The 24947-nt window shown below is 37.3% G+C and overlaps 1 protein-coding gene across 3 annotated transcripts; it reads left to right on the plus strand.

Annotated features, from left to right (window-relative positions):
• The first annotated feature begins 626 nt into the window (after positions 1 to 626).
• Positions 627 to 24252, plus strand: drd3 (dopamine receptor D3). Of its 3 annotated transcripts, none has more exons than XM_022682878.2 (8): positions 627 to 1186; positions 4100 to 4400; positions 8172 to 8284; positions 10205 to 10341; positions 13411 to 13604; positions 18103 to 18174; positions 19681 to 20038; positions 23571 to 24252. In XM_022682878.2, the coding sequence occupies exons 1-8, from the start codon at positions 1143 to 1145 to the stop codon at positions 23765 to 23767; spliced, it is 1416 nt and encodes a 471-aa protein (XP_022538599.2). In that variant the 5' UTR covers positions 627 to 1142; the 3' UTR covers positions 23768 to 24252. The 3 variants fall into 3 exon arrangements, with proteins under 3 accessions (XP_022538599.2, XP_007249120.3, XP_022538606.2); XM_007249058.4 differs by having other exon boundaries at positions 18103 to 18168; XM_022682885.2 differs by lacking the exon at positions 18103 to 18174.
• The last annotated feature ends 695 nt before the right edge of the window (positions 24253 to 24947 follow it).

A 24947-nucleotide genomic window follows, 5' to 3' on the forward strand; every position in this document is an offset into this window, starting at 1 on the left:
AATGCGTACTTTTATTAATTAATTAATTTTTTAATTTATTTTGTTATTTTTTACTATTTTATTTCTTATTATTTCTAAATTATCATTAAATGTGTTCAATCCCTTTGATGTTATAAAGGCTCGGCAACATTGTAAATGAGGGTCACCCTCAATGTTTCTTCCCGAGTGAAAATAAAGGTTGATTGATTGAAAGTGTTAACTACGAAATTCTTACCATTAATTCATTCGCATTTGTATCATACTTCTGATGGAAAGTTTGATTCAGTTTGCTGAATCGATTCTTGAATAGTGCGCTTTTCTGATTCAGTCATTCATTTTTCACATTGATTGGTTAGTCAGTTTATCTTTATCTCCTAACATAACTTAATTATTAACATGAACATTTATCTATTCAGTATCTGCGTGTGGTGTTCACGGTGAACGATTAATTTATTTTTTTTGTGCAACTTTATTCTCTATGAATCTTTTATTCAGTGAGTTAATCCAGGTTACACAGCGGAGCTGAACTGAATTAAGTTCTGCGGATGATACCTAACAAGCTCGAATCTTTAGGTACTTGGTTCGTGAATCGGTTCGCTGAAAAGAATCAGTTCTAGAGAATCAAATCGCTCACGAGACGGGCATCGCTACTATTTTTGAAAGTACCGTTAAAGCAGCGGACGTGTGCGGCGCGAGAAGAAAAAACTCCACACTTGCCATGAAATGCATTTTTACCGTGGATTTCGCTGGTTTTCTTTACCAAAGCTCGTATTTTCTACTTTGTTTAGGATGTGGAAATATTGATGTAACTAATTCTCACTTAAAGAAAGGCAGTAATGTGGATTTAACAGCAGCGGTTTAAACTGAAGGCTGTGACGGTTGATTTAGCTAGCTAAACTACTAAAGGAGAAGAAAACAGATTAAAACAAACGAAGAAAGATGTGTTTTGTTCCTCAGACACACGAGAATATCGACGCAAGACCTTCTGAAACTGTCTGGGATTGTGTTTTTACTGGAGTAATGTATCTGGAGGACGCGGGGAGGATGTGTACCTGTAGTGCTGCGGGTTATCTGTGAGTTTCAGTAAAGCTGGTTAAGGTTTAAGGGAGAAGAAATGGCAGCAGCTGGTGAACATTCCCCGTCCAGGTAACTTTTATCTCCAAATGCATGCGGACGCTTTTACTTCACCGCTGGAGGACCATAACAGGTAATTAATTCATTTTACATATAATTACATAAAATTGGACAGCTTGGTCTATTAAGGCTTCTGCTTGAATGGTTATTTACATTCCATAATTGGGCTGTGGTGGCTTTTTCAGTGTGAATTTATTTGTTTAACTTATTTTATAGTACTTTTTCCTTTTGTGCTTAATTCACAGAATCTCATTATTTTATGGTGTTGATGGGGTTAATTTATTTCCTCTGTGGGTCACTTGCTAAATGAAGTGAGTGCCTTTTATTTTGTGGAAATGAAATTTCTCCTGATTATATCAGTGATATTTACCAACAGCTTTGTCAAACAAATGGGATTTCAGGAATGAAATGAGAAAACAATTGTCTGCTCCTCTCCACGTTGCCTCAGGGTTAATTTAAATGCCAGCTTCTAAATGGAGGTCTAATGAGGACTGACCCAAACCAGCATTATTATCCCTTCAGGTGGAATTGAAGCCAGTTTAGGGTAATGCACTGCTAAAGGTGATGAATAGATCAATTTCATGTCCAAATGTTTGTGGACACCCCTTCTGGAGAACACACTGCTGACACAGATGTGAAAATAAACTCACAATCACACACACACACATGCACACACTTGTCTAGTCCCTGCAGATAGGTATTGACAATAGAATTGGACTTCTTTATCTTAGGCATATGAAAATGAAATTATTGACACCATACACTAAGGTCAGCTGTGGGCTAAAATTCCTTTGGGGTGAGTTAAGGAATTAGGGATGGGATGTGATGGGTGGTGATCATCCAACATCCTGACCTCTCTAATGTTGCCCCTGTCGCTGAATGCATTCACATCCTTACATCAGTGCTCTGAAAACTACTAGAAAACCTTCTCTGGACAATAGAGACAGGTACTCCAACAAAAGCAGGATAAACTTTTAACACCCTTAATTTCAGACGAAAGAACAAGAAACTGTTAAGAGTTGTTCTCCCAATATATTTATCCATGTATTGTGTACAGTCATGACTTAAACATTCAGTGGTTGCAGTAGTCTAGCGTTTATTCTTTATGGTTTTTAAGCTGAAGCACACATGGGCTCCTGGCACATCAAGAGCCCTTAGGGAGCAAATAAAATGGCAAAGCTCACCTGCTGAGCTCTTCGATCAAGGAAAAAAATACTTAAGGAGCTTACAGTGGAGCCAATATCTCAATCTCCCCCCACCTCTCTGTCTCTCTCTCTCTCTCTCTCTCTCTCTCTCTCTCTCTCTCTCTCACACACACACACACACACACACACCAACTCACATTAATAGCTCTCATTGAGACTCTAGATTTGTGCTGATATCACTGCATCTCCTGGATATGATTTCTCTTTACATGTTGCTGAATATCATGCCACCATACACAAAATTGTCCTTATTAACATATTAAAATATACATATTTTCATGTTTAATGCAATGTTTTACACTAAGGTCAGTATTTTGCCTGTTTCAAAAACCAAAAGGCTCTGTATGGCAAACTCCAGTCATGGAGAGTGCAGAACAGGTTGGTTATTTTATGCACTGTTCAAACTCATCTGATTCAGCTTAGCCATTAATTGGCAGGTTATTCGATGTGCTGTAAGCAGGAAAATCACCAGACTGTGCAGCACGCTGGCCTCTGAGGAGCACAATTTGCCACTGTTTATTTTATACAGTTTTATTTGTCTTTTTTTGTCAACAAAAGATATATTTCTAAAACAGCTAATGCAGATTAGCTACAGTGTCATACAGAAGGTCAGGCACCCCTGGTCAGTACTTCTGTTAATGTAACAATGATCTGATCTCTAAAACGCAGTAAGATCTATCTTAAGATCTATCATTCTTTTAAATATTTTAAGAAAGATTAGTGGATGATTTTTGTTTTGTACAGTGTTAGAGTGAACAAAGAGAATTAGCACCGTGCAATAGTTAAGGCATGCAAAGAGATTTCACAATCACTTTACAAAACTTTATAAATACTATTACTCCTTAAACATTGTACCAACAATAAGCACACATATGGTCTTCTTAAAAGTTGTTTAGGACAATAAATGTAGTAAAGAAAAAGCAGGACAAAGCTAAACATTTTCCAGTACATTTTAGGTAGCCTTTTCTTTAGATTGTAATGTTATTGAGAATTGCCAGCTAACAGGAATGGTGAAGGTCAGGTTGAGATATGTAAGACCAATAAAACTTTCAAAGAGAACGGCTAATTAGATTAATTATAGGTAAAGTCAAACCATAGTTTGAATGCAAAAGATCTAGAGAAAGATTTAGCAGTCTCTTCAGTAGTGGCACACTGTATATTTGTGCAGTGATATCTGCACAAATATGACCATGCAAGAGTCACTAATGCAAAAATCAAAATCAAAACAGGACTGATGCATTAAAAATATGTCCTGCTGATTGTTGAACTTTTTCGCCTTGATGAGCAAAGGTATATTGAAAGAATAAGTGGTGCAGGATTCCATGAAAAGGATACTTCTCCAACCGGGTGGGTGGATCGATTATGCTTTTGGAATTGGGCCAGTGACACAGAGAATATTTCATTGTTAGAAAAAAAAAGAATGAAATACCAGTGCATTATTTAAGCAATCTTCACAGTATGATAGGAGGATTGCTTCTAAAGTAAATTATTTATGTTAAACATAATGCATAAACATAATGCATTACCTTATGCAATGCAAGCTCCCCAAATGAGAAATTACTCTTAATTTGAAGAGTTTACAAATTGTGGTGTTGGCTAAAGGAGGTGTTATTAAGTACTGACCATACAGGCTACCCAAACTATATACAATAATTATTGCTTTCATAATTACCTAGTCATTGTAAGGGTTCATAAACATTTGCATGCCATGCTGAATGTTTGAAGGCAAGAACACTTATGCTGAACAATTTCCCTTATTTTCAGCTTCTCTGTTTTCTCAGGTCTCTCCCACACATGGCAATGTTTCACAGCAGTGAATGGCTGTGGAATGATTCAGAACTCTCTCTCAGCCCAGGCACAAACTCCAGCCAGGCTCTGGGTCTGGAGGAAGGGGCTCGGAACTACTATGCCATGCTTTATTCACTGCTTATCCTGGCTATTGTGTTTGGAAATGTTCTCGTGTGTATGGCAGTGCTTCGAGAGAAGTCTCTACAGACCACCACTAACTATCTTGTGGTCAGTCTGGCAGTGTCTGATCTGCTGGTGGCGTCACTGGTCATGCCTTGGGCTGTATATCTGGAGGTGAGTTTATAGAAACCAGAAACCATTGGCAATAACCAATGAGCTTGTATAAACAAATTTCTGACATTGTGACTGTACTTCAGTTGACCTGTTGATGCAGTGGCTACAGAGTCCTAGTCAGGGACATTCTTGTAAAGGCTGTTTTAATCCTGATCCAATTCTGAGCCTCTGTTTTTACTAAAGATGGGTTTCTGCTATCTTCCTTCAGCTCAACTTTTCAGGCAAACTTGGTAATGCATCATCTTGCAGGGCTTCTGTTATGTTCTGTGCATTGTCTGTGCATATTTATGAACCTTTGTAGAACTCTAGGCACCAGATGCTGGAGTCTGTGAATTCGCATGCAGAACATGTGAAGCTCAGAGTGTCGTTAGCGCTCTTTGCTAGCGGTACTGTGTGCTGATACTTTCTGTCCTGGCATGACTGATAGACTCCTGAGAGAGGTATCTGCCAGATCTATGCAGGGAAGTAAAGTTCTGCCATGTCTTTCCCTCATGAATTTTGGTTGGTTAGGAAAAAACTGTCTCTGAAATTCTCCATTCCAAGATGCTTTTTTTGGTTTTAAACCAGCACTGAACAGAGTGTTTAGAACTAAGAAAAAAAGTAAAATTCACACATGCTATTGGAAACACAATCATAGTGAAATCATAAAAAAAAATTATTTCACATAAATAGTCATATCACATTTATCTCATGTAAATAGAAAAAAAAGTTTTATCATGGAGTCACAAAGTATTTGGCAGAAGAAATTATGCAGCCCAAAAATCTAGATAATTTACAAAATTGTTCTTTATTGGTATATCTGTTATGATAAAAAAATATTCAGTGTTAAATAACTGTTGTTAAATCATAGTTTTGTAATTGTTTTAATATGAAAAGCAAAACAAATATATATTATTTCTGCAATAGTATTGCAGCCATTTTTTTTCTTCAATATTAAAGGAGGAATCCGTTATAAAAAGGTCTTGGGGTTTAATGAAACGTGATAAGGACTACACATTTTGTTGACTAGCCAACCCCAGTTCACCCCTAGCATTTAGAAATACAATGCTTTTGATGCTCCCAACAATGCTAGCGATAGGGACAGCTTGTTGCCTATGCAAAGTAGTCGCTATTTTTACAACATTAACAAGCTCAAAGTAGCTTCACAGTTAATTGGTAGAATTCCGAGGGCCCTGACATTTAAAACAAGGTAGTTCATTAAAAAAGGCTTTTTATACATACAGCACGAACAAAACTATAACTAAATCATAGTTTAAGATACCAATTTATTTGTGCTCATTAGTCAACTTATCATGACTTAATTTCAAGACTTAAGCAGCCAGAAAACTATGTCAGGGTACTTTGTGTATAAACAGTGTTTTTAATAAAGTACCTGTACACTTTCAGTACTCTCAATTTTAAACGCTACGGCCCTCAAAATTCCACCAATGAAGTGTGGAGCTACTTTGAGCTTCTTAACGATGTAAAAATAAAAAAAATCTTTGCATGGGCAACACTATGCCCCTATTACTAGCTTTGTAAATATGTTAGGAGCATCGAATAAAAGTGCTATATTTTGGAATGCTGGGAGTAAATGGAAGTGGGATATTTGACAAAAGTTTGAACTCGTTATCATGTTTCACTATACTCCTTTCCATTTCACACCTGATTTTTCCTTAAATACAGCACATCTTACCTAAACAATTTGGTTGTTTTATCTATAGAAGCAGTATCAAACAATATTGATAGATTGGATCGGTATCAGCTGGTACTTAATATTAAGTAACATTGATTTATTCGGGGTGAAAAACCTGCTTTGGAACATTTGGGACTGTTCAGATGTTCAGAAGTTGAAGACAGAGCACGGATAGGTCTACACGCTTACAGATTCATCATATAGTTATTATCTTTTGTGATATTTTGAATTGGTTAAGGTCAGACTTCCTTAGAGATATGAAAGCAGAAGTAGTAGTACTTCAGGCTTGTGCATTTCTTTAGCATTTCAAAAGGATCAGATGCTCTGAGGTTACTGTGGTAAAAAAAGTCTGACTGATCCAATAATAGAACCTTTTGAGAATCCAAATAAAATTTTAGTTGGAGAAGGCATTCTATTAGGAAAGAAGTAAAATGGACAGGAAATGGGTTGGCTGGACATCATAGATGCGGTACACGCAATAACTTCACTGAAGAACCCACAGCTAATTTATCTCTGCCAGAGCTTTATTACGCTCCTCTCAACTGCCCAGGGCCAAAGTCTGTCCACCTGTCTATGCAGTGCTTCTCATTTAAAGTGGATTGTGGAGATAGGGTCTCTCTGAAGACAAACTACCTTCTCTTCCTACTCTTCCTTGGCAGGAATGTGGCAAGATCTTTGCATAATGGTGAAATGCCACTATTATAGGCAGGATGTATAAAACATGTGGTTTGAAGTACAAAAACGTGGAAAATGGATTTAACAGGAGCATTTAGCATTACGTAAAATATAAAGAATAAGAACCTTCTATATAGAAAAACAAACAAAACTGCTTAGAATTCTTTAATGCATCATCATACAAAATGTGTATTATTTATAAATATTTTATTATTTGGTGCTCATTTAAGTGTGTTCATGTGTCTTATTTTATTGTAATTGATGTGTGAATGACAGAGATTTGTGAATAACACAATAATCTAATGAAGTTTCAGTTTTCTCTGCTCCATCTGTCATTTGTCAGTTTTTTATAATGACATAATAAGTCAGTTTTTTATTATGACATAGTATTGTGTTATGATGTGATTATGAAGCAACGCATGTAAGCATTGTCTTGTTCAGCTGCATAGTAAAGGTGAAAATTAAAAAGAGTGAATTAAAAAGAACAATAATATGGTCTTAATTAATTTATAACTCTGAGTAGCTACTAATTTACACTGAAACACACTGCAATAAATTCCCAACAAAAATTGTTTACATGACTCCACTAACCTATCTTTGAAGATCACTACAGAAAACAACATCTAAATGTCATTCAAAAAAGCAACTGTCAACACTGCTGCAGAGCAATGTACTGTAAAATGTACTGATGATGATTCTGTAATATTTTTGTCATAATTTTATGAAATGTACTGAAAACCAGTACATTTTTTAGTTTGAGGCAAATATATGTTATTTTTATGTTATTTTTTAGTTTTCTTAAGACCGCTTCTCATTGAAATCTTTATACCATTTTAATTGGAGCAGCAGTTACATAAATGTGCAGGTGTCGGAATGCAACTCCTCTGTTTTTCATGGTGGAATAAGAACTATAGCCAGGTGGCTAATGCTAGGCAACAGATGCTAAACATCTAAACAGTAGCAGTTTAATTTTGCTACATCAGCTGCCATATTTTATAAATATCTAAAATTATCTGGCTTGCTGTGTCAGTGATGTCGACCTCATTCACACTACGTTAACATGCTCTACTTATTAATGCTGTGGTGCAGAAAACTTGTACCTTCAAAATTTCAACTTCAAATGACAAAAACAAATTTCCTAAACTTTCAGTGGAAGATTTATTTCAACTCATGTTACAGCTATTGGTCCATTCATCATGAAATGTTGACAGAATGCAAAGAACAACTGTGTTCAAATTATGTTAAAAGAAGAAAAACTCGACGAAATAAAGCAAAGACGCTTTGCATGGTAGTTCAATGTGACAAAGAGAAAATAACTTAATTTGCATGATATCATTACAAATAATTTGCATAATAGGTATTACATTATAGACATGTATTATAAATTGCTACAGTGTAATGCTGCCTTGTCTTCTGTAAAGGTGGTTGGCGGTGCCTGGCTTTTTAGCCGTCTCTACTGTAACATCTTTGTGACCTTGGATGTGATGATGTGTACCGCCAGCATCCTCAACCTATGTGCCATCAGCATTGACAGGTAATGCCCATCACTGTTCCAACACCATTATGTATTGATTATTTTGTCTGACTGCTACCAGTGTTTGGGGAATTTTACCTGTTAATTCTAGCAAAAAATAAATAAATATCAAATTTGACTTTAATTTTAAAGTCATCCCTCATTACCTCAGTAACTCATAATCAAATGACACAGCCTGCATATTTATACAGCAATTAATGAATATCTTATAGATGCTAAAACAGCAGCTTGAACTTTAGTGAGCTGTGCATCAGTAAGTGGAAAACATACATGCATTACCTTGGGCATAATGGCCTAACTTCCTTGACAGATGTTTAAAGGTATTCTCACAAGAGTTTCAAGGTACTGCAGTTATTCCTTAAGGAGGTGAATGAAGATGTTATTAGTAAGTGGGTTTCTATATATTTATATATTTCTGTAAACATCATACTTACTCCTCATGATTCTGTGTTTAGACTAAATAATTAATTTACTTAGTCACACAATTCTTGTACCACTTAATATTTTAAAGCTTCAGGGCTTCTGAACTTTCAACACACCCCTCACAGCAAAAAACACATTTACTGCTCTCTGCAAACTAATTAAACGGCCCAGGGATTGTGCGTGTCTGCTTATTTGCTCTCGGTGGGTGTTAGATTTTCTTTATTACTGGAGCCTTGTTATTAATAAATTACTGGTGAGTCAGGGACAGGTGCATCATTAACACCTTCACATAGGGTGCTGGGCTGAGCCTGTGTTTTAATTTGGTTATATGAAGTGATTGTCAAAAGAAGATGGTATAAAGAACAAGTGATAATGAGTTTAAAACAGAGTGACAGAAATAGAAGAAGTGTTTGAGGTTTGTACTTAGAGAAGTAGAGTTGGAGTGACAGCATATTAGCATTAGTATTTTTCAGTTTGCTCTATACCTTTTTCGTCTCTTGATAATAACAGTATTATAATTGTGTCAGCATAGTCAGGTAGAGCATAGTTAACATTCCTTCAGACCCAGAAGTATGCCTGTTATTGCAAATACCTAATCTGTATTAATAAAGCAAATACATTATTAATGAACGGCCTCTATTTCATCTTGGTCATGTCTGAGTCATCAAAGTGGTGAAAATTTGATTAAGGCACTTGAAAACAAATTTCTATACTTTAACTGTAGCTGTCATTTTAGATTACTTCATAAAATAGTAAAATGAAAAACCATGACAAAACCTTTACTTACGTTTTAACATTCCTGTTTCTGTCCCATATTTGTGCCATGTGGGCCAAAAAATTAAGATTGTTTTTCTCTCATTCACCACACTGAGAGTATGTGCCCTACTTGGAATATGCTATAAAATGCTAATCATTTGCCTGTATATTTTGCTTCACTTTACACCAAGAACCAGTGTAACTGTAGCAGCAAACAAACATTTATAGTTTTGTCACAAAAGTGAGTGTAAATGAGTTCTTAATTGTGTACTTATATTTTCATAGGCTTTGCACAAGCATGTGTAAACCTATCATTTTAAATTAATGGCACTCCAAGCTAGGTTGAATATGCTTATGTGAAAACAGTTGGCACCTAGCGCTGCTTTAAGACCCTCCAGATTCATGATTTGCTGTTAGGTTGCATAGTGAAAAAGGGGGATGAAGGACATTCTTGACAATATCTCCCTCAGTGGAAGAGGATGACTCTTTTGGCTCAACTCCCTCCTCACCACTAATGATGCATGGCACAGCTGGGCCCTGAATGCCAGCTTTGCACTTCTTTGGAGTTTTACTCAGTGCCCTTAGGGGGAAAATATTTATTTTCTTTTTTATAAAAACAAGATGCATGAAATGCAGTGCCCACGAGAAGTCTATAGAAAATAGAAATGTCCATTAAAATGACTCTATTATAATATTTTTTTGTTGCTGTTTTTTTACATTCTGATTGTCTCTTCTGTGCAGGTACACAGCTGTAGTGATGCCTGTGCTGTATAACACAACACACAGTTCTCGTAAAAGAGTGTCAGTCATGATTGCTACAGTGTGGATACTGGCCTTTGCTGTTTCCTGCCCTTTACTGTTTGGCTTTAACACCACAGGTAAGAAAGATGGTGGATAGTAAATTTGATTATAATTTGTTTGATTCTAACACTGAGTAATACATATATAGCAAATCTTGACTGAAAAAATGAAATAATGTGCAAAATGCTGATCACACCTATATGAAAACTGCCTAGGTATTGTTCTACTATTCCATAATATTGACATTCTGTATCCAATGCTCCTAGCCTGCTGTGCCACTCATGTAGAACTAAACATGCAACAGAGAAAGTGGGGCTGTTTAGAAGAAAAAAAGTTCTTAGTTTCTTACTGCTGGATGTGCACCTGAGAATAAATTACACACATGCAGTGCTGGAATCGGCAAGAGGACAAATGGATACAAAACATTCAGCCAGATTTATATTAATCTGAATTATAACTTCACCAGTGTATTTTTGTGCAGGAACCACTACTACCCAGTCACTGCATCCCGCAACACTGGATTATACTCTTTAAAATAGAAAAGGGTCCTAGCCTTATTTAAATAACATTTAAATTGTCTAATACGCCAACCACACATTCTTATATTTGCTATTGCCCATGTAATGTCCAGAAAAAAATCTAAGTGAATCATGATTATGGGAATATAACAGTTTAAAGTCCTTCATCACATCATTCACAACTTGGCAAACCAACCAATTATCAGTGTTTGTTTTTGTTTTTCTGGTTGGTGTACTCTGGCCATAAGATTTTAACACAGGTACCTGTACTTTTACCTAAAGTGACATTAAGTAGCAGTTTTACCATTAAATAACAGCTGCAGAATCATTTTAATGGTACACGGACATGTAATATAATATGATTTACTCTGATTTACAGTTTTGTATATTGGAGTTTGTCCACATAATTTAAAGCTTTAAAAAATGTTTTTATTCATGATAGTGGTGTAAAAGTATATCACTCCCTACAGCTGTAGGAGAAGCCCAGTAAAAGATTGATTTAATCACAGTCTGTGTACACCTTATTCCACATAAGTTTGTTTCTTCTGCCTCTGTGCTAGAATTTCATAATTATGGTTTAAGGCCTTATCATATTCGAAATAAATGCAGTCTATAATAGTTACTGCTGTGAGTGGAGTGTTTAGAATATAGCTTACTAGATTTCAGTTAACACAATATGACTGGATTGATGTAGTGCATCAAATTACTTAAATCCGCTGTCATATTATATGCCATATTATAAGCCTTTTAAAAACGAGAACCTGCATCTACTGTTGAAGGTCCTTAATTTAAAACATCTACCCAGATGTCCATGTGCCTGCTCTTAGCATTTGTGAAAGGGATACTTGGTTATGAAGCTCTGGTGTGAGACTGTCAGCGAAGATAATAACCTAAAAGGCTAACAAACACCCAATGCACCTGTTTCAATGCACCTTTATAACCAAGCCATTTCTCAGCTCTGATGTTGGCTTCAATTGATATTCTCCTTTCCTTTTAATTACTGTGATGCTCTCTAACTGAGGATACTATACTCCTCATTTTGAACACTTTTGTTTGTGAATCAACTATCGTACCAGAAGTTCAAACACATAGTAATCATGAAAATTATGGTAGATAGTATGAGTATACAGTACGAGTCAAAAGTTTGGACACAACTTTTTAAAAAATATTCTGCGTTCTAGATTAATACTAGTCATCAAAATAAAGAAAAAACTAATAACAAATGTTTTATATTTTATTATTTAGAGTAAGCACCCCTTAATTAGATGACAGCCTTGTACATTTTGGCATTTTCTAAGTCAGCTTTATGAGGTAGTCACCTCAGTTGACTTTCAGTTAACAGCTGTACCTTGTCAAGAGTTAATTACTAAGAACTTTGAAAGTATCCCCAAGTGCATTCCCAAAGACCTTAAAAAATGTTATCATGAAACTGGCTCTTATCAGGACCACTCTAGTAACGATGAGAAGGCAGGATGCAAATGCAAGTCCTCTTTATTTTCCATTTAAGTAAAATAAACAAAGAACAAAACACTATGGAATAATAAAGAAAAGGTAACAAAACAAAACACTATGAAACAGAGGATAAACTAAAAGACTGAAACAAACAAGCAAAAATAACAAACAATGAAACAAACTACATAAAGCAAACCTGGAAAACTGAAGACAAAAAACACAGCTGGTCTGAGGCAAAACAAAACACAGATAAATGAGATCCAGACAGTAACAGGACACGGTCAAACAACAAGCATGACAGAGAACAAAGAAGCACATGGGGTATTTATACACAGGCACACACAAGGGACACCTGTGGAGGTGGGGTTACAAATGAGACAGGAGGGATTACAGATGACAGGGCGGGGCTAAGGCGGAGACAGGACAATAACAAAAACAATGCCATGTGCTCAAAAAAGCACATGGCTAGGGACACAAGACAGGAGAACAGAGGGCAGGAGCAGAAAGGACCCAAAAAAGGAAAAGACACTAGACATACAAAGGTAAAGGTGTGACACCAGTAAAGGAAGACCAAGAGTTTCCCTTGTAGCACAGGTTAATGAATGAGAAGGTGTGTCCAAACATTTGACCGGCACTGTATTACTGTTTGGAAATGGGCTGAGATTTGCTGCTCCATGACACCAAAAATAAGAATAGAGGCCATCAAGAAGAGAACAATCAGAGCTGAGGGTTTTTCTGGATGACTGGTACCACTGAGACTTTTCAGTCTCATTCTGATAAAGATTTGCAAGTTAAATATGCAGAACAAATTCTCCAGCCAATTAATTTGTGTAATCAGTTAATTAGTCTCATGGCTGGTTGTAACGGGTAGCATCATATTCAAATAACCTTTCAGCAATAATGCAGACATTTCCCACCATAGTTTTCAAGCATATTACAACTGATTCCTGTATTTAAGGGGTTGAAGGCGGCAAAGTAATTTGATCTTTAATTATCATGTTTTTAAGGTAATATATTGGTGAACTTTGTTCAACACAACTCCCCAAAAAAGCATTGGCATATTTATTATCTCATTTTCTATTATTATTAGTTAAGTTTAAACAGGTATGAGTCTCTGAGGGTTATCTCTCATTATACTGTACATAAAGGTATTTGTGGTGTGTGGTTGTGTTGCAGATGACCCCTTAGTGTGCTCCATTTCAAACCCGGATTTTGTCATCTACTCATCAGTGGTGTCCTTTTACTTGCCTTTCGTGGTGACGCTGCTGGTGTATGTCCGCATTTACGTATTCCTCAGGAAGAGGAGGAAAAAGATAACCTTTCGCCAGACCAGCGGTGAAGTTCAGCAAGGATCTGCACAGCCATCTGCAGTAAGAGCACTGCTGCCAACACACTGAGATGGTCACAAAGCGGTCTATTTTACAAAGTTACAACAATAACAATAACAATAATATAACAATGATATTCTCTAGAATATGTAATTCTGTAGAAATATAGAATAGACCACAGTGGTGGTGATAGGAACCAAATATCACACGAGTACTAAAAAAACTGCTACTGATTTTTTTTGTTTGATGTCCAAGTTACCAATTTCTAAAAAAAAGAAAAATCATATATTTATGTACACCTTTACTGGTAATTTAATTTGTATAATTGGAGATAAAGACCCAGAAGATATATAGATCCACTGATTCACAAAAAAATGCTGGACATTATAACCCTGTTTACCCTGTATAACACTGATGCATCTTTAGTACTAGGTAGGGCTGGCCCGAATAGCGTTTTTTGAGCTCCGGATATTCGGCACTGATTCGAAGCGAATATTCGAATATTCGTTTTTAAAAAAAGAGGTAAAAAAAAAAGGAAATCACGGCCCCTTTAATCCACTGAAAAATGTTCAATTTGCTCTGACCGACGAGACATATTCACCCCGGATTTTTGGTGTTTTTATCCCGGATTTTTGTGTTTTCACCCCATATTTTTTCTGTGTTTTTAGCCCAGATTTCTTTGTGTTTTCATCCCGGAATTTCTGCTGCCCTACACCGCGGCTTATCCGCTGCGTAAGCAGGCTAGGAGGCTGCTGCTGCACGGTTTCTCCGCTGCGCAAGCCAGCCCAGTAAATTGCTGTTTGTGTTTTCACACTTAGGCTATTTGCTTAAAAAAACAAACAAAAAAAACGTTTGTTCAGGAAGTATTTTATATTCTTAAACATTGTTAATTATATTAGAGGACAGTCATTGTAAACTGTACTTGGTCTATTTCGGTTAAAGGATTGTGCAGGGCATATTACTGATTTTGTATTTTTGCACTTGGGCTATAAGCTCAATATTAAATATTTCGTTTGTTTAGAAATTATTTTATATTTTTAAACCATGTTAAATTATATTAGAGTAGAGGAAAGTCATTGTTAATGACGTTATTGTACTTGGTCTATTTCGGTTTAAGGATTGTGCAGGGCATAGCCGTATTACTGATTTTGTATTTTTGCACTTGGGCTATAAGCTCAATATTAAATATTTCGTTTGCTTAGAAATTATTTTATATTTTTAAACCATTTTAAATTATATTAGATAAGAGGAAATTCGTTCAGACATCATTTTTGTAGGCCAGGCTTTTGTAACCGATTTAGCCCCTACTGTTGCCACATTACCCCTTACGTTTTATTATATAAATCAGTTTCGTTTTTTTTATCATGTATAATAGAGGTCTGCGCGAGACTGATTTTTAAACCCACTCTTCCACGCTCCCGCGTTTCTGTCTCGTTACCGCTCCGCAAAAAAATTGCTTCTTTTAATCCCGCGCCCGCCCGCCACATACACATTTCTGCCGCTCCTGCCCCACGTTCCTAATATAAATTAAATAAACTACATTTAATGCTTCAAATTTACTTATATATTTATTAAAACAGCAGCGCTGAATAGTGCGGTCCCGTTCCTTACCCCAGTCCAAACACCATCGGTGTGTGCGTGTGTGTGTCGGTCCATCCTGCGCGTTGAGAGTTTTCTTTAGGTTTTTTTTTTTTCCATTATTACAGTTTTCTTAACTATTTATTAATTTGCTCCCGCATCGTCTGGATTAAACTCCCGCTCCAGCCAATAACAGTTCAGTTCTGTCCCGCGCGCAAGATATTCTGACGGGACCCGCGAGAACAGAAGTGGTTAGACTGAGGTGGAACTCTGGAAAGGAGAAAAAAAACGAATATCCGAATACCAAAATTAAAAACCGAATACCTACTCAACGAACGAATACCCGAATATTCGGGTCCAGCCCTAGTACTAGGATTATGTCCAGATCAGGCCACATAACAATGTGCAAAAATTAAAACACTTCCCAGAAGCATTTAAAACAGATGCTAACCCGAACACTCAAAACACTTCAAGAGTTGGTCTGGCTACACATTGTAAACATATATGCCTCTTCAAAAGTCCAAAAGTACAAGAGTTTGTCTTCTTCTCAGCATGGACTAACAAAACTGTCGACTTCCCATAAGTTTGAAGAAATGCAATTTTACAGAGATATAGTAGTAGGACAAAGAGTGGAACCTAAAATCCCAGTAAGTGACACTGGTAATAAAAAACTCCTTCAAATATAGAGGAAGAAACCTTGTGAGGATCCAAGACTTATAGAGGGGACCTACTTTGGGGACCAAAGGAGGATTCCTCTGGTCAGAGTACTTATAAATTATTTAGTTACTATACACCACAAGAAAAGCATTTGCTGAAAGCACAGGAAGAGGATAATTAACTGTTTGCCACATCACAAGTGAATTTGTATTTTTCAACTGGAGGATCATTGGCTACTATGTGGAAATGTTTGTGATTAAAATCTGACCAGGATACAAATGAAATACTATGAGGTGACCAGGTGAAAACAGGGTTAATCAGAAACAATGAAAGAAGGGTGGATCCACTCTGTGTTGTGGGTTACAAAAAACACTTGCTTGAATGCCTCTATACTTAAAATATGCTGGAACTTTTACCATTTGTTGAAGAATAATATGAGGGTTAATTGTAGGGATCATTTTATACAAATGGAAAGTGGCATTTTTTTCTAATGCTAGAATAAACATGTCTGGCATGGCAGATTTGCACAGAAATTTAGATATACCTTTAGAATTGCATTAGACATCACCTCACATAAAACTAATTCTGTTCAAATAAACAAATGAATGTATAACAAGCAGGCTCTTATTTGTGTTGTAAATGAGACATAGAATTAAAAATAGACTTTTTATAATGCAGATTTCATCCCTAAAAGACACAAATACACACATTTAGAGTTGTTGTTGTTCAGGTGTTCATCTGTACCCAGCTGACATCCAGTTTTCGTTCCAATACAAGAAAACATGAAGTATTAATAGAAGTATCTCTTATTCATGAAGGTTAGTGTGGGTTTCAACCTAGCATCCAATTTTGATTCAAACCTGTATATTACAAATAAATCTTGGATCACACCCCATATTGGTGTTATATTCCTCAGCTGCAGGAAAGCACTGGTTGTATTTAGCTTTTGGTAGAAAGCTTTATTGGATTGTGTCACTGGGAGAGATCAGTGACCATCACTGATCGCTGGTACTGGGTTTTCGTCTCACAGGCATCCTTTGAAAGTGATGCGGCGTCAAGCCCTTGGAAGTAGTCCAACTAAGCCATTCTGGTACTGCACACCCCTGGAATTTTATCAGAAGATTTGGTTCCACTTAACTGGAGCAAAATATGATACGTAGGGAAAAAGCTTTTGAAGATATCCTGAAAGTTTTTCTCTTTCACAAAGCTATTTTTTCCTCCACATCTAATTTTAATAATGTCAAGGAGAGCTTAGCTGCTGAATGACAGTTTTATGGTTGCGATACCATGCATGGCTACAGAGGACCTCAGAAACTGGAGGAAGCAGCACTAGAGATAGTGGCTGAAGCTTCAGGCTGACTGGAGTCACCTGTATGTTTCTCTGTACATAAATAGACCATTTAATGACATTTAGATACCAATGAAATCAGTGTTATCAGGTAGTCAATGACAATTTAATTAACAACAGTCTAACTGGATTTAATTACTTAATCATCCTGACAATTTAAATTATTTAGTCTAGTTGCAGTAAGAGACATTAGCAAGTTGCATGTTCAGCTGTGAACTGCAATTTTGAGAAGAGTAGATTATATTATGGTTAAGTTATGGAGTAAGTTATTTAAGATTGTCATATTCATGTACACTGTAAGCTTGGATAAGTTGAGTTTATGTAAACTATTTGATGAAACTGGTTACCTTAAGATTATTAAGTAATGTTTATTGACATGTTGAGTTCATTAGACTAAAACGTTTAGTAAATTGTCAGTTCATTTCATTGCGTTTATCATTATTGCTTTGCATAATAATTCTTCTTTAAATGTTATGGTCACATAAATAAAATATTGAAATACTCAGCTCAGAAAATGATTCTAGCTCTTACAGCCTAAACATAAAGGCCTGGCAGCTAATTATAATGTATGATCTACAAGTTTACAAGAAATTTCCAGCTTGACATAATACAGACTTCATTTATTTTAGTTCAAACAAATTGTGGGTTTACACTGTAAGGCAAAACCAGAATTCCAGGATTCTGTGATTTAATGAAAGTACATTTTAAAATTTCCTGTGTACAAATCTTTCCCATTCTTTCAATTTGTTTTTCAGCAAATGCAAGCAAAATATATATTTTTTTCTCACCTCTTCCTTCACTCCTCTTTCCTCTCACATTCCTCACGCCACACTACCATATCTATTTTTTCATCACTGGTCTAGAGCAAAACAATACCTCTTTCTTTCCTTTCTTCATCTCTCATACCTGTTTCCCTCCTTTTCCCTCTGACTCTCTGCCTCTGGCTCTTCTCTGCAGGAGACTTGTTTGCAGGAGGAGACTCGCAAAGTGAGGCGCGACCTGTCTCCCATCAGAATCAATGTGGTAAATGTGTGTACACCTGCATGAGCTTGTGTTGTAAACATGTGGAGACTTTCTCTAAATATATACCACTGTGAATTGAAGTGCATTTTAACTGACTTCACTAACGAATGCTGAGGGGCTACGCCGATATACATGGTAGCCCAAATCCCTCTTTTTTTAGCCAGGCAAGCCTGCTTTCTTTTGCTTTCTCCCCCCTGGGGCTGCAAACTGTGAGCTGGAAATTTACAATCCAGAAAGCGCGACCACTGACAACATGTCTCGCTGGATGCTCCGCTCCCCTCCGCAGCTCACTCTGCCGTACTCTGTTCGTCACAATTTCTGTGATGCCACAGATGACTTCAAAGATGAAAAGAGGAGCTGGCTTTATTTTGGCACTACACGAAACAACTTCAGCACACAGCTACTGTTCAAGCACTAGTGATCAAAAATGCACAAAAAAGGACGAGAGCTCGGGGAGAGAAACGGTGCTATCTTGTGTTGAGATAATTAAGAAATGAGTCAGGTTTCTGTTCATGTTGGCCTGCAGCAAATGACCAAGCCTTGATCATTCAGTGGAAAACAACAACACTAGCACTGAAGCAGGGGCTAATTGGAAAAAAAATGCGACACTTTGTGTCTTGGTTCTCTGTGTGTAGTACAATAGCAAATAAAGATAGCTATAAATTGGATTAGATATAAAATGTGGTATGAAATGGTTTGATAAAAATGTTTCTAAAAGAGATTTTTAACACATGCCTGATATTTAACTAAACATCATTTACAGCATTTGTCTGTTACATTTTACCTGATCCCAATTGTACCCTAAATTGGCATATTCAATTTTTAGGGGTTTGCAGGTACAGACATCCATTCTGGGCCTTCTTGGCAGTTTTTCTGTGGCTTATGTATTGTATATATTGATATCAGAATGTTGTTGAAACTGCCAAAATTAAGGATTATATTGTAATATAAATTTTGCCATACTATTCAGCCTTAAGTTCTTAATTGTAGGAATAAGAATGATCAGACAAGACTGATATCAGTTATAATGTCCTGGTTCCCGTATTGCAGAGCTGTGAAGCAATACTGAGTCCTCACTATTCCCATTAGTTGAATTGTTAATGCAGTGCTGTAATTAGCCAGTTAGTTTGAGAATAATTAGATAATTAGTTCATTTAGATGCCGGGTTCTCAGCTGCATCCCTTATTTACATGGTTGTCATTTGTCAAAGATACCCTATTTCTAAAATAATAAGCAAAATAGTTGTGGTGTATATAATTTAAATTGCATTGCAAAGCTTCAAGTGTTCCATGCTCCAACACATTTGCTCCAATACAACAGGGTCTATTGACTGTGCTCTCAGCACACCTGATCCTTTCATTAACAGTCGTAAGCCAAAATGGGTCTGATTGAGCAGAAAAAAAAAAATTGCATAACAAACCAGAAACAGGGTTGGGAACTGTAATCTAGATTAACATACACTGAGGAGATCTCAGAATTAACTTTATTAAAAATCTTTTCATTTCTGCCTAGGAAAGCACAGAAAAGGTGGTTCGTCCCAGGCTGCTCTCTGGCTGCCTGCGTCGTAAACGTCCTCGGACCGTCCCTGTCGAAAACTCTCTGCTGCCCCCAATGGACATGCAGAACTATTGCAGTATTAGCCAAGCCTCCTTTGCCCGCACTGAACAGGAACCCAACCGAGAAGAAGAAGAAGGTCGAGAGGAAGATCAAGTGACTGTGAGGAGCTGCGAGGTGAAGGAAATATCTAATGGACGCACTCACACAACACTCCGGCCAGCCCCTCGAGTCACCACACGTGCCAGTCAAGCCCGCTACAGGAGCATACATTCCAGAGAGAAGAAAGCCACGCAGATGCTGGCGATTGTACTAGGTGAGTAGTGATATTGTCAAGAAAGCTTATTCCTTGGATTTGTTTAAATTAGTTAGAACTGTTATAAAATCCCATTTTATTTACAGAATTTGATTGACTGTACTAGGTCTGTTCTAGGTGTTCCTTTAATGAGTCACTGCAATAACAATATGACAACAAAACTTGCAAACCTCTTTATTAAGAACATCTATACACCTGTCCAATTATACATTTCTTGAATCATCCCTAAAATGTGGCACCAGTTTAAAGCATAAAAATCTTGCAGGGATGAGCCAGCAGTTGCAGGTATTGTTCACATCTATTAGAATGAGGAAAAACGTAGCAGAGTTTTAACGCACAACAGTCTCTAGAGCGAATAATGTAAAAAGCAACTGTGGACAGAAATGTTAAGCTAACGAGATAGGTCTGGTTTGAGCTGACAAAGAGGCTGTGGTAAACACTTTTCAACAACAACAAATATCTCAGAATGCACTACACATCGAACCTTGAGATTCACCAAAACTGGAGAGTTGAAGGCTCAATAAATGCAGCCTGGTCTGATGAATCCCAAGTTTTGCTGAGGCAAACAGATGGAAGGGTCAGAACGTTGTGCAAACAGCATGACTCCATGGACCTATGGTGTCTTGTGTCAACAGTCTCAGTTGGTGGAAGTGTTTTTTTAATAATAATCACAGCTTGATTTCCCCAACCTATATGAATATTGTTGCTGATCATGTGCATCACTTCAAGGTAGTGCTGAGCAGAAAACTGGTTCATCCGGTATACTGGAGGGGAAATTAAAACCAGTATGTATTTTTTCATATACCGCCATACTGCGGCGTTGCAGAGTGCTGTGTAAAAGAGCATCACCAAAGAAGCATACTGGCACAGCTCGCTAGCTAATGCAAGCCAGTTAGAATAACAAGCTAACATACTGGAGTAATGGTAGCTCAGCTCTGGGAGTCAAACGCTTGTCTCAGTCTGTCCTGCCTGAAGAAATACGAGAACAGCACTTTCTCTGAGAAGCTCCTGCTAATGTTCCTCACTGTTTTTATCCAAGTAAAATAGAAAAATAACAGCAAACAGCAAGAATTCAATCAGAAAAATAGGAATGGAATTGCTCAATCAATCCACAGCTCCTCTCATCCCCCCAGACGAGCACAAAATCGGTTCTGAGTGCGCAATCATTTATTTAGCACAAGTGATAAAACTCCCTAAAAGCTACAAGCTTTAAGAGCAGTAACTATAGCCCTGTTTAAATATATTAATACTCTGTGTATTAATGGCTTCAAGAATAACATATTGTAAATTGACTTTAAACTTGTATCTTACTCATGCAACAGAGCTTTTGAGAAATATCTCTTTTGAATACTTCAGCAAAGTATATTAGGTCCATTTCTAGTGTTTATGGAGCAATTTAAATTATTACGTTTTGTAAAAGAAGTCGTGTTCAAGTTGTTGGTGTATCTCTAAGGTTTTCTCTTGTTTACATTCTTCGGCTGTTTTTCTTCTAATAAAGTCATATATTGTGCAATTTTGTGGCAAAGCCTTAATTCAAAGCCTTAACATTTTATATTATATATACTCTTAACAGTACAGTAAGTCATAACCCTATATTAAAGCCCAGTCATTAAAAAAATAAATAAAATGAAATAATACAAATATTGTAATATAGCATGAAACCATCCAAATTTCAGAAAATATAGGGCAACACATTTCTAGATTTAGAAGCTACTTTCAGCATAATAATCCACTGTGTCACAAAGATTAAACTGCTTTCATAAAGATGAGATCAGTGATCTTTTGTGAATAACCCTTGTCACTGCTTTGGATCCAATATTAGGATGCCATAGAACGTAGTCATAGTATAAATATTGTTCAAAAAAATTAATATTGTGGGAAAACCATACCCCAAATTGAGACTGTTTTGAGAGTGAAATAAGGCACCATTATTATTAACACTTTCCTCAAGACCCATAAGTTATCTTTTAAGATGTGTGTTAGTACCTACATTTACTGTACCCATTTTATATTCATGTTCTGCTGGAGCTGAAGAAATAAAACACCAATATAAAACAACATAGAACTAGAATCCTGAATCTTCTAAAGTAGTCCAAGTAGATCTGGCCTCAAATCCAATTATCATAGAACACTGACAGAATGTGGATAAACTGAGGCTGGTTTAAAAGTAAAGTGACGGAAAATGGAAAACAATCAATGTTTTTATCAGCCCATTTTAGATTGTGCTTTTGCTGAATGCAAACGGTGCAGTTATCTGATTTAAATACACAGTAGGAAAATTCAAGGCAGAAGATGTTTTAGCACTATGTGAATCCAATTTGGATTGTTGCTGTTTATGATTATAGTAGTTATCACCAGTCACCTCTGTCAACTTGCCTCATGATTTTACTATTTACTGCTGTCATTTTATGCATGACTAACCAAATTTGTTAATTGCATTACTGCCACAGCGCTAAACTGGCAGTATACTGGGTTAGTTTTAGAACTTTCAGGGGGGCTATTTACATGGTTCAATGACAAGCTGCAATTAGAGAAAGTCAATTGATGGAAATTCGTTCTGCTGGTGGAGAGTTATTTAACCACTATCTCAGTTACCTGCTGTATGTTTGGCATGAGCACAAATGCTTTTCATCTGCTGAACCCCGATAATGTACACTCCTGCCAAGAAGTCTGGCTTCTGGCCCACTGTATTGAATGCGCACCAAAACTGGATCTATCTCAGTGATAAACTTATCAGAGGAACCTTCTGTTTTTCTGCCTGACCATAGCTGTGTTTTCTCTTGTAGAACTGCCATTACAGAGGTTTAAAGTAATTTATACTCAGCCAACCTGTTAGCCATTTATACTTCTCTAAATAAAAGCTGCCGGGCCGCAGATTGGTCCTCATCCTATGACAGGGTCGCATTAGCTGTCAGCTTGAGGAGAGGCCACCTGGAAATCACTGTTAACTGTTTGCCAAGGAGTGTCATTCAAGTACGAAGTGGAATCAGGCTTTAGAATCAGAGCTGTTCGGCCTCCAAAGTCACTGGCAGCCAATTTCACACAATTAGCATCACGCCCCACACGTCACTGTTGTGCCCCATAGAGGCCGATGCTCTCTGAAGTTGATAAATGACATTGATGGTAATCTGAGGTGTCTGCTTAATTGGGGAGGAAATGAAATCACTCATGGCAGATGTCTAGCCTATGGCCCAGCTGCCTCAGCTCAAAGCTGATTGGTCAGGGTCCCCTTGTGATCAAGCCTTCTTTGCCTGTGGTGGGATTTACATTCTGGGAATTTGAAACAGCTCAGGGAACAAATTTCTGTTTTAAATGGACTGACGCATGTCTAGAAAAAGGGTCGCTCTGGGATGTTTAACCTTTAGCATGAATGAAGCAATCTATTAACACACCTATTTAACCTATACCTGTGAATGTATAGAGCAGCTTAATGAGGATTAAGTTGCTGTTTGATGTTTTAATTACGAGTTCATGCCCAGTCTCTATACCTGTTTGTGTGTGTGTTTGTGTTTTGTGCATGCATATCCTCCAGGGGTCTTCCTCATCTGCTGGCTGCCCTTCTTTGTGACTCACATCTTGAACACTCACTGCAGGAGCTGTTACATTCCACCAGAGCTGTATAGCGCCTTCACCTGGCTGGGCTATGTCAACAGCGCCCTTAACCCAGTCATTTACACCACCTTCAACATCGAGTTTCGCAGAGCCTTCATCAAGATTCTCACTTGTTGATTTCAGACTTGAATTCTGAGTCTAGTGGCTGGGAAAGTATCCTGGAAATCATGATGAAACGAGGATCACTTCATGCATAAAAGGAAGTACAGCTTTTTCTGTCAGTGAACAACTTTGTTTTCAACTAAAAGGGAATACAGAGCAAGACATCTTGACCATTGAATGCCAGAACAGGGATTAAGGTCTGATTGGCTTTATTCAGCCCTAAGAACTGTGGAAACAAAACAAAATATTTTCTGTTGCTGCCACTTTCCAAGCATTTTCTCTCATTTCAGTGGTCTGTTTGGAGTGCTCATATGTATTTGCATGCAACTGTGAGTTTGGAGTTTGGACTGTTTGATCTGAGCTGTTGAAGTCTTTGAGTCATTGAACATCGAAATGACTGAGGATGCTTGTGATGAGAAAAACAGGTGGTGGGAGGTGGGGGGGCAAATCATTTGGAATGTGTTTGTAATGTGAATTAAAGCAAAATGCAATCTCTCTTATTAGCTCTGTCCTCATAAATCTGAAGTACGAACCGAGCGGAGGATAAAACATAGAGCAAATGAGAACCGGATGGCTCAGTGGGAGATCACACCCAGTAAAGGAAGGAGGGATTGAGTGAGCGAAGGAGAGCATTAAATAGAATGAAACCGGAGTGTGCAGATTTTTAAAAGGCCTTTAGTGGAAGGCTCAGCTGGAAATCAGCTGCGCAGATGGATGCAGATTGATAGAGAGGGGGGATGCATGCCATGCTGAAGTGTGTTCTGAATAAAAAAGCCTGCCTGCCTTTTCTCACCACACTTGGTGAAGCTCAATGTCAGCGTGAGTGTTTTTAATACAGAAGGAATGACAATGGGAGTAATGGCATCTCTCTCTTTTTCTCTGTCTAATTATTAATCTTTAGGAAATGACAGCTAATGAATTCACTTCGACACCCCCCCCCCTCACCCAGCTCCATTTCTTATTCTCTTTCTATCTCCCTGTGCAGCTCACGCGCTCCTTCATAGCAGCCTGAGCCAGCTAAGCTGTTATTCCCCAACTAAGCTTTTTACAGACAATAAGGTCCCATCAGAGTGAGTTTATCACTCTCAAAAAGGTAGTGTGCAATTGTGCATTGCTAGCACTTCCTTCACTGTGCACCTTCGAGATACCTTGGAGGACACGGGTGGTAGGATACTTGTGTTAATATTTATTTCTA

The sequence above is a fragment of the Astyanax mexicanus genome, chromosome 1, assembly GCF_023375975.1.
Source record: "Astyanax mexicanus isolate ESR-SI-001 chromosome 1, AstMex3_surface, whole genome shotgun sequence".
Classification (NCBI taxonomy): Eukaryota; Metazoa; Chordata; class Actinopteri; order Characiformes; family Acestrorhamphidae; genus Astyanax; species Astyanax mexicanus.

Bases quoted from the DNA above. Each gene is read 5' to 3' on its own strand.
- drd3 (XM_022682878.2), top strand. From the start codon at position 1,143: ATGCATGCGGACGCTTTTACTTCACCGCTGGAGGACCATAACAG. The intron at 4,401-8,171 runs GTGAGTTTATAG...TCTTCTGTAAAG, and splicing joins CTTGGGCTGTATATCTGGAG to GTGGTTGGCGGTGCCTGGCT. The intron at 20,039-23,570 runs GTGAGTAGTGAT...CATATCCTCCAG, and splicing joins GATGCTGGCGATTGTACTAG to GGGTCTTCCTCATCTGCTGG.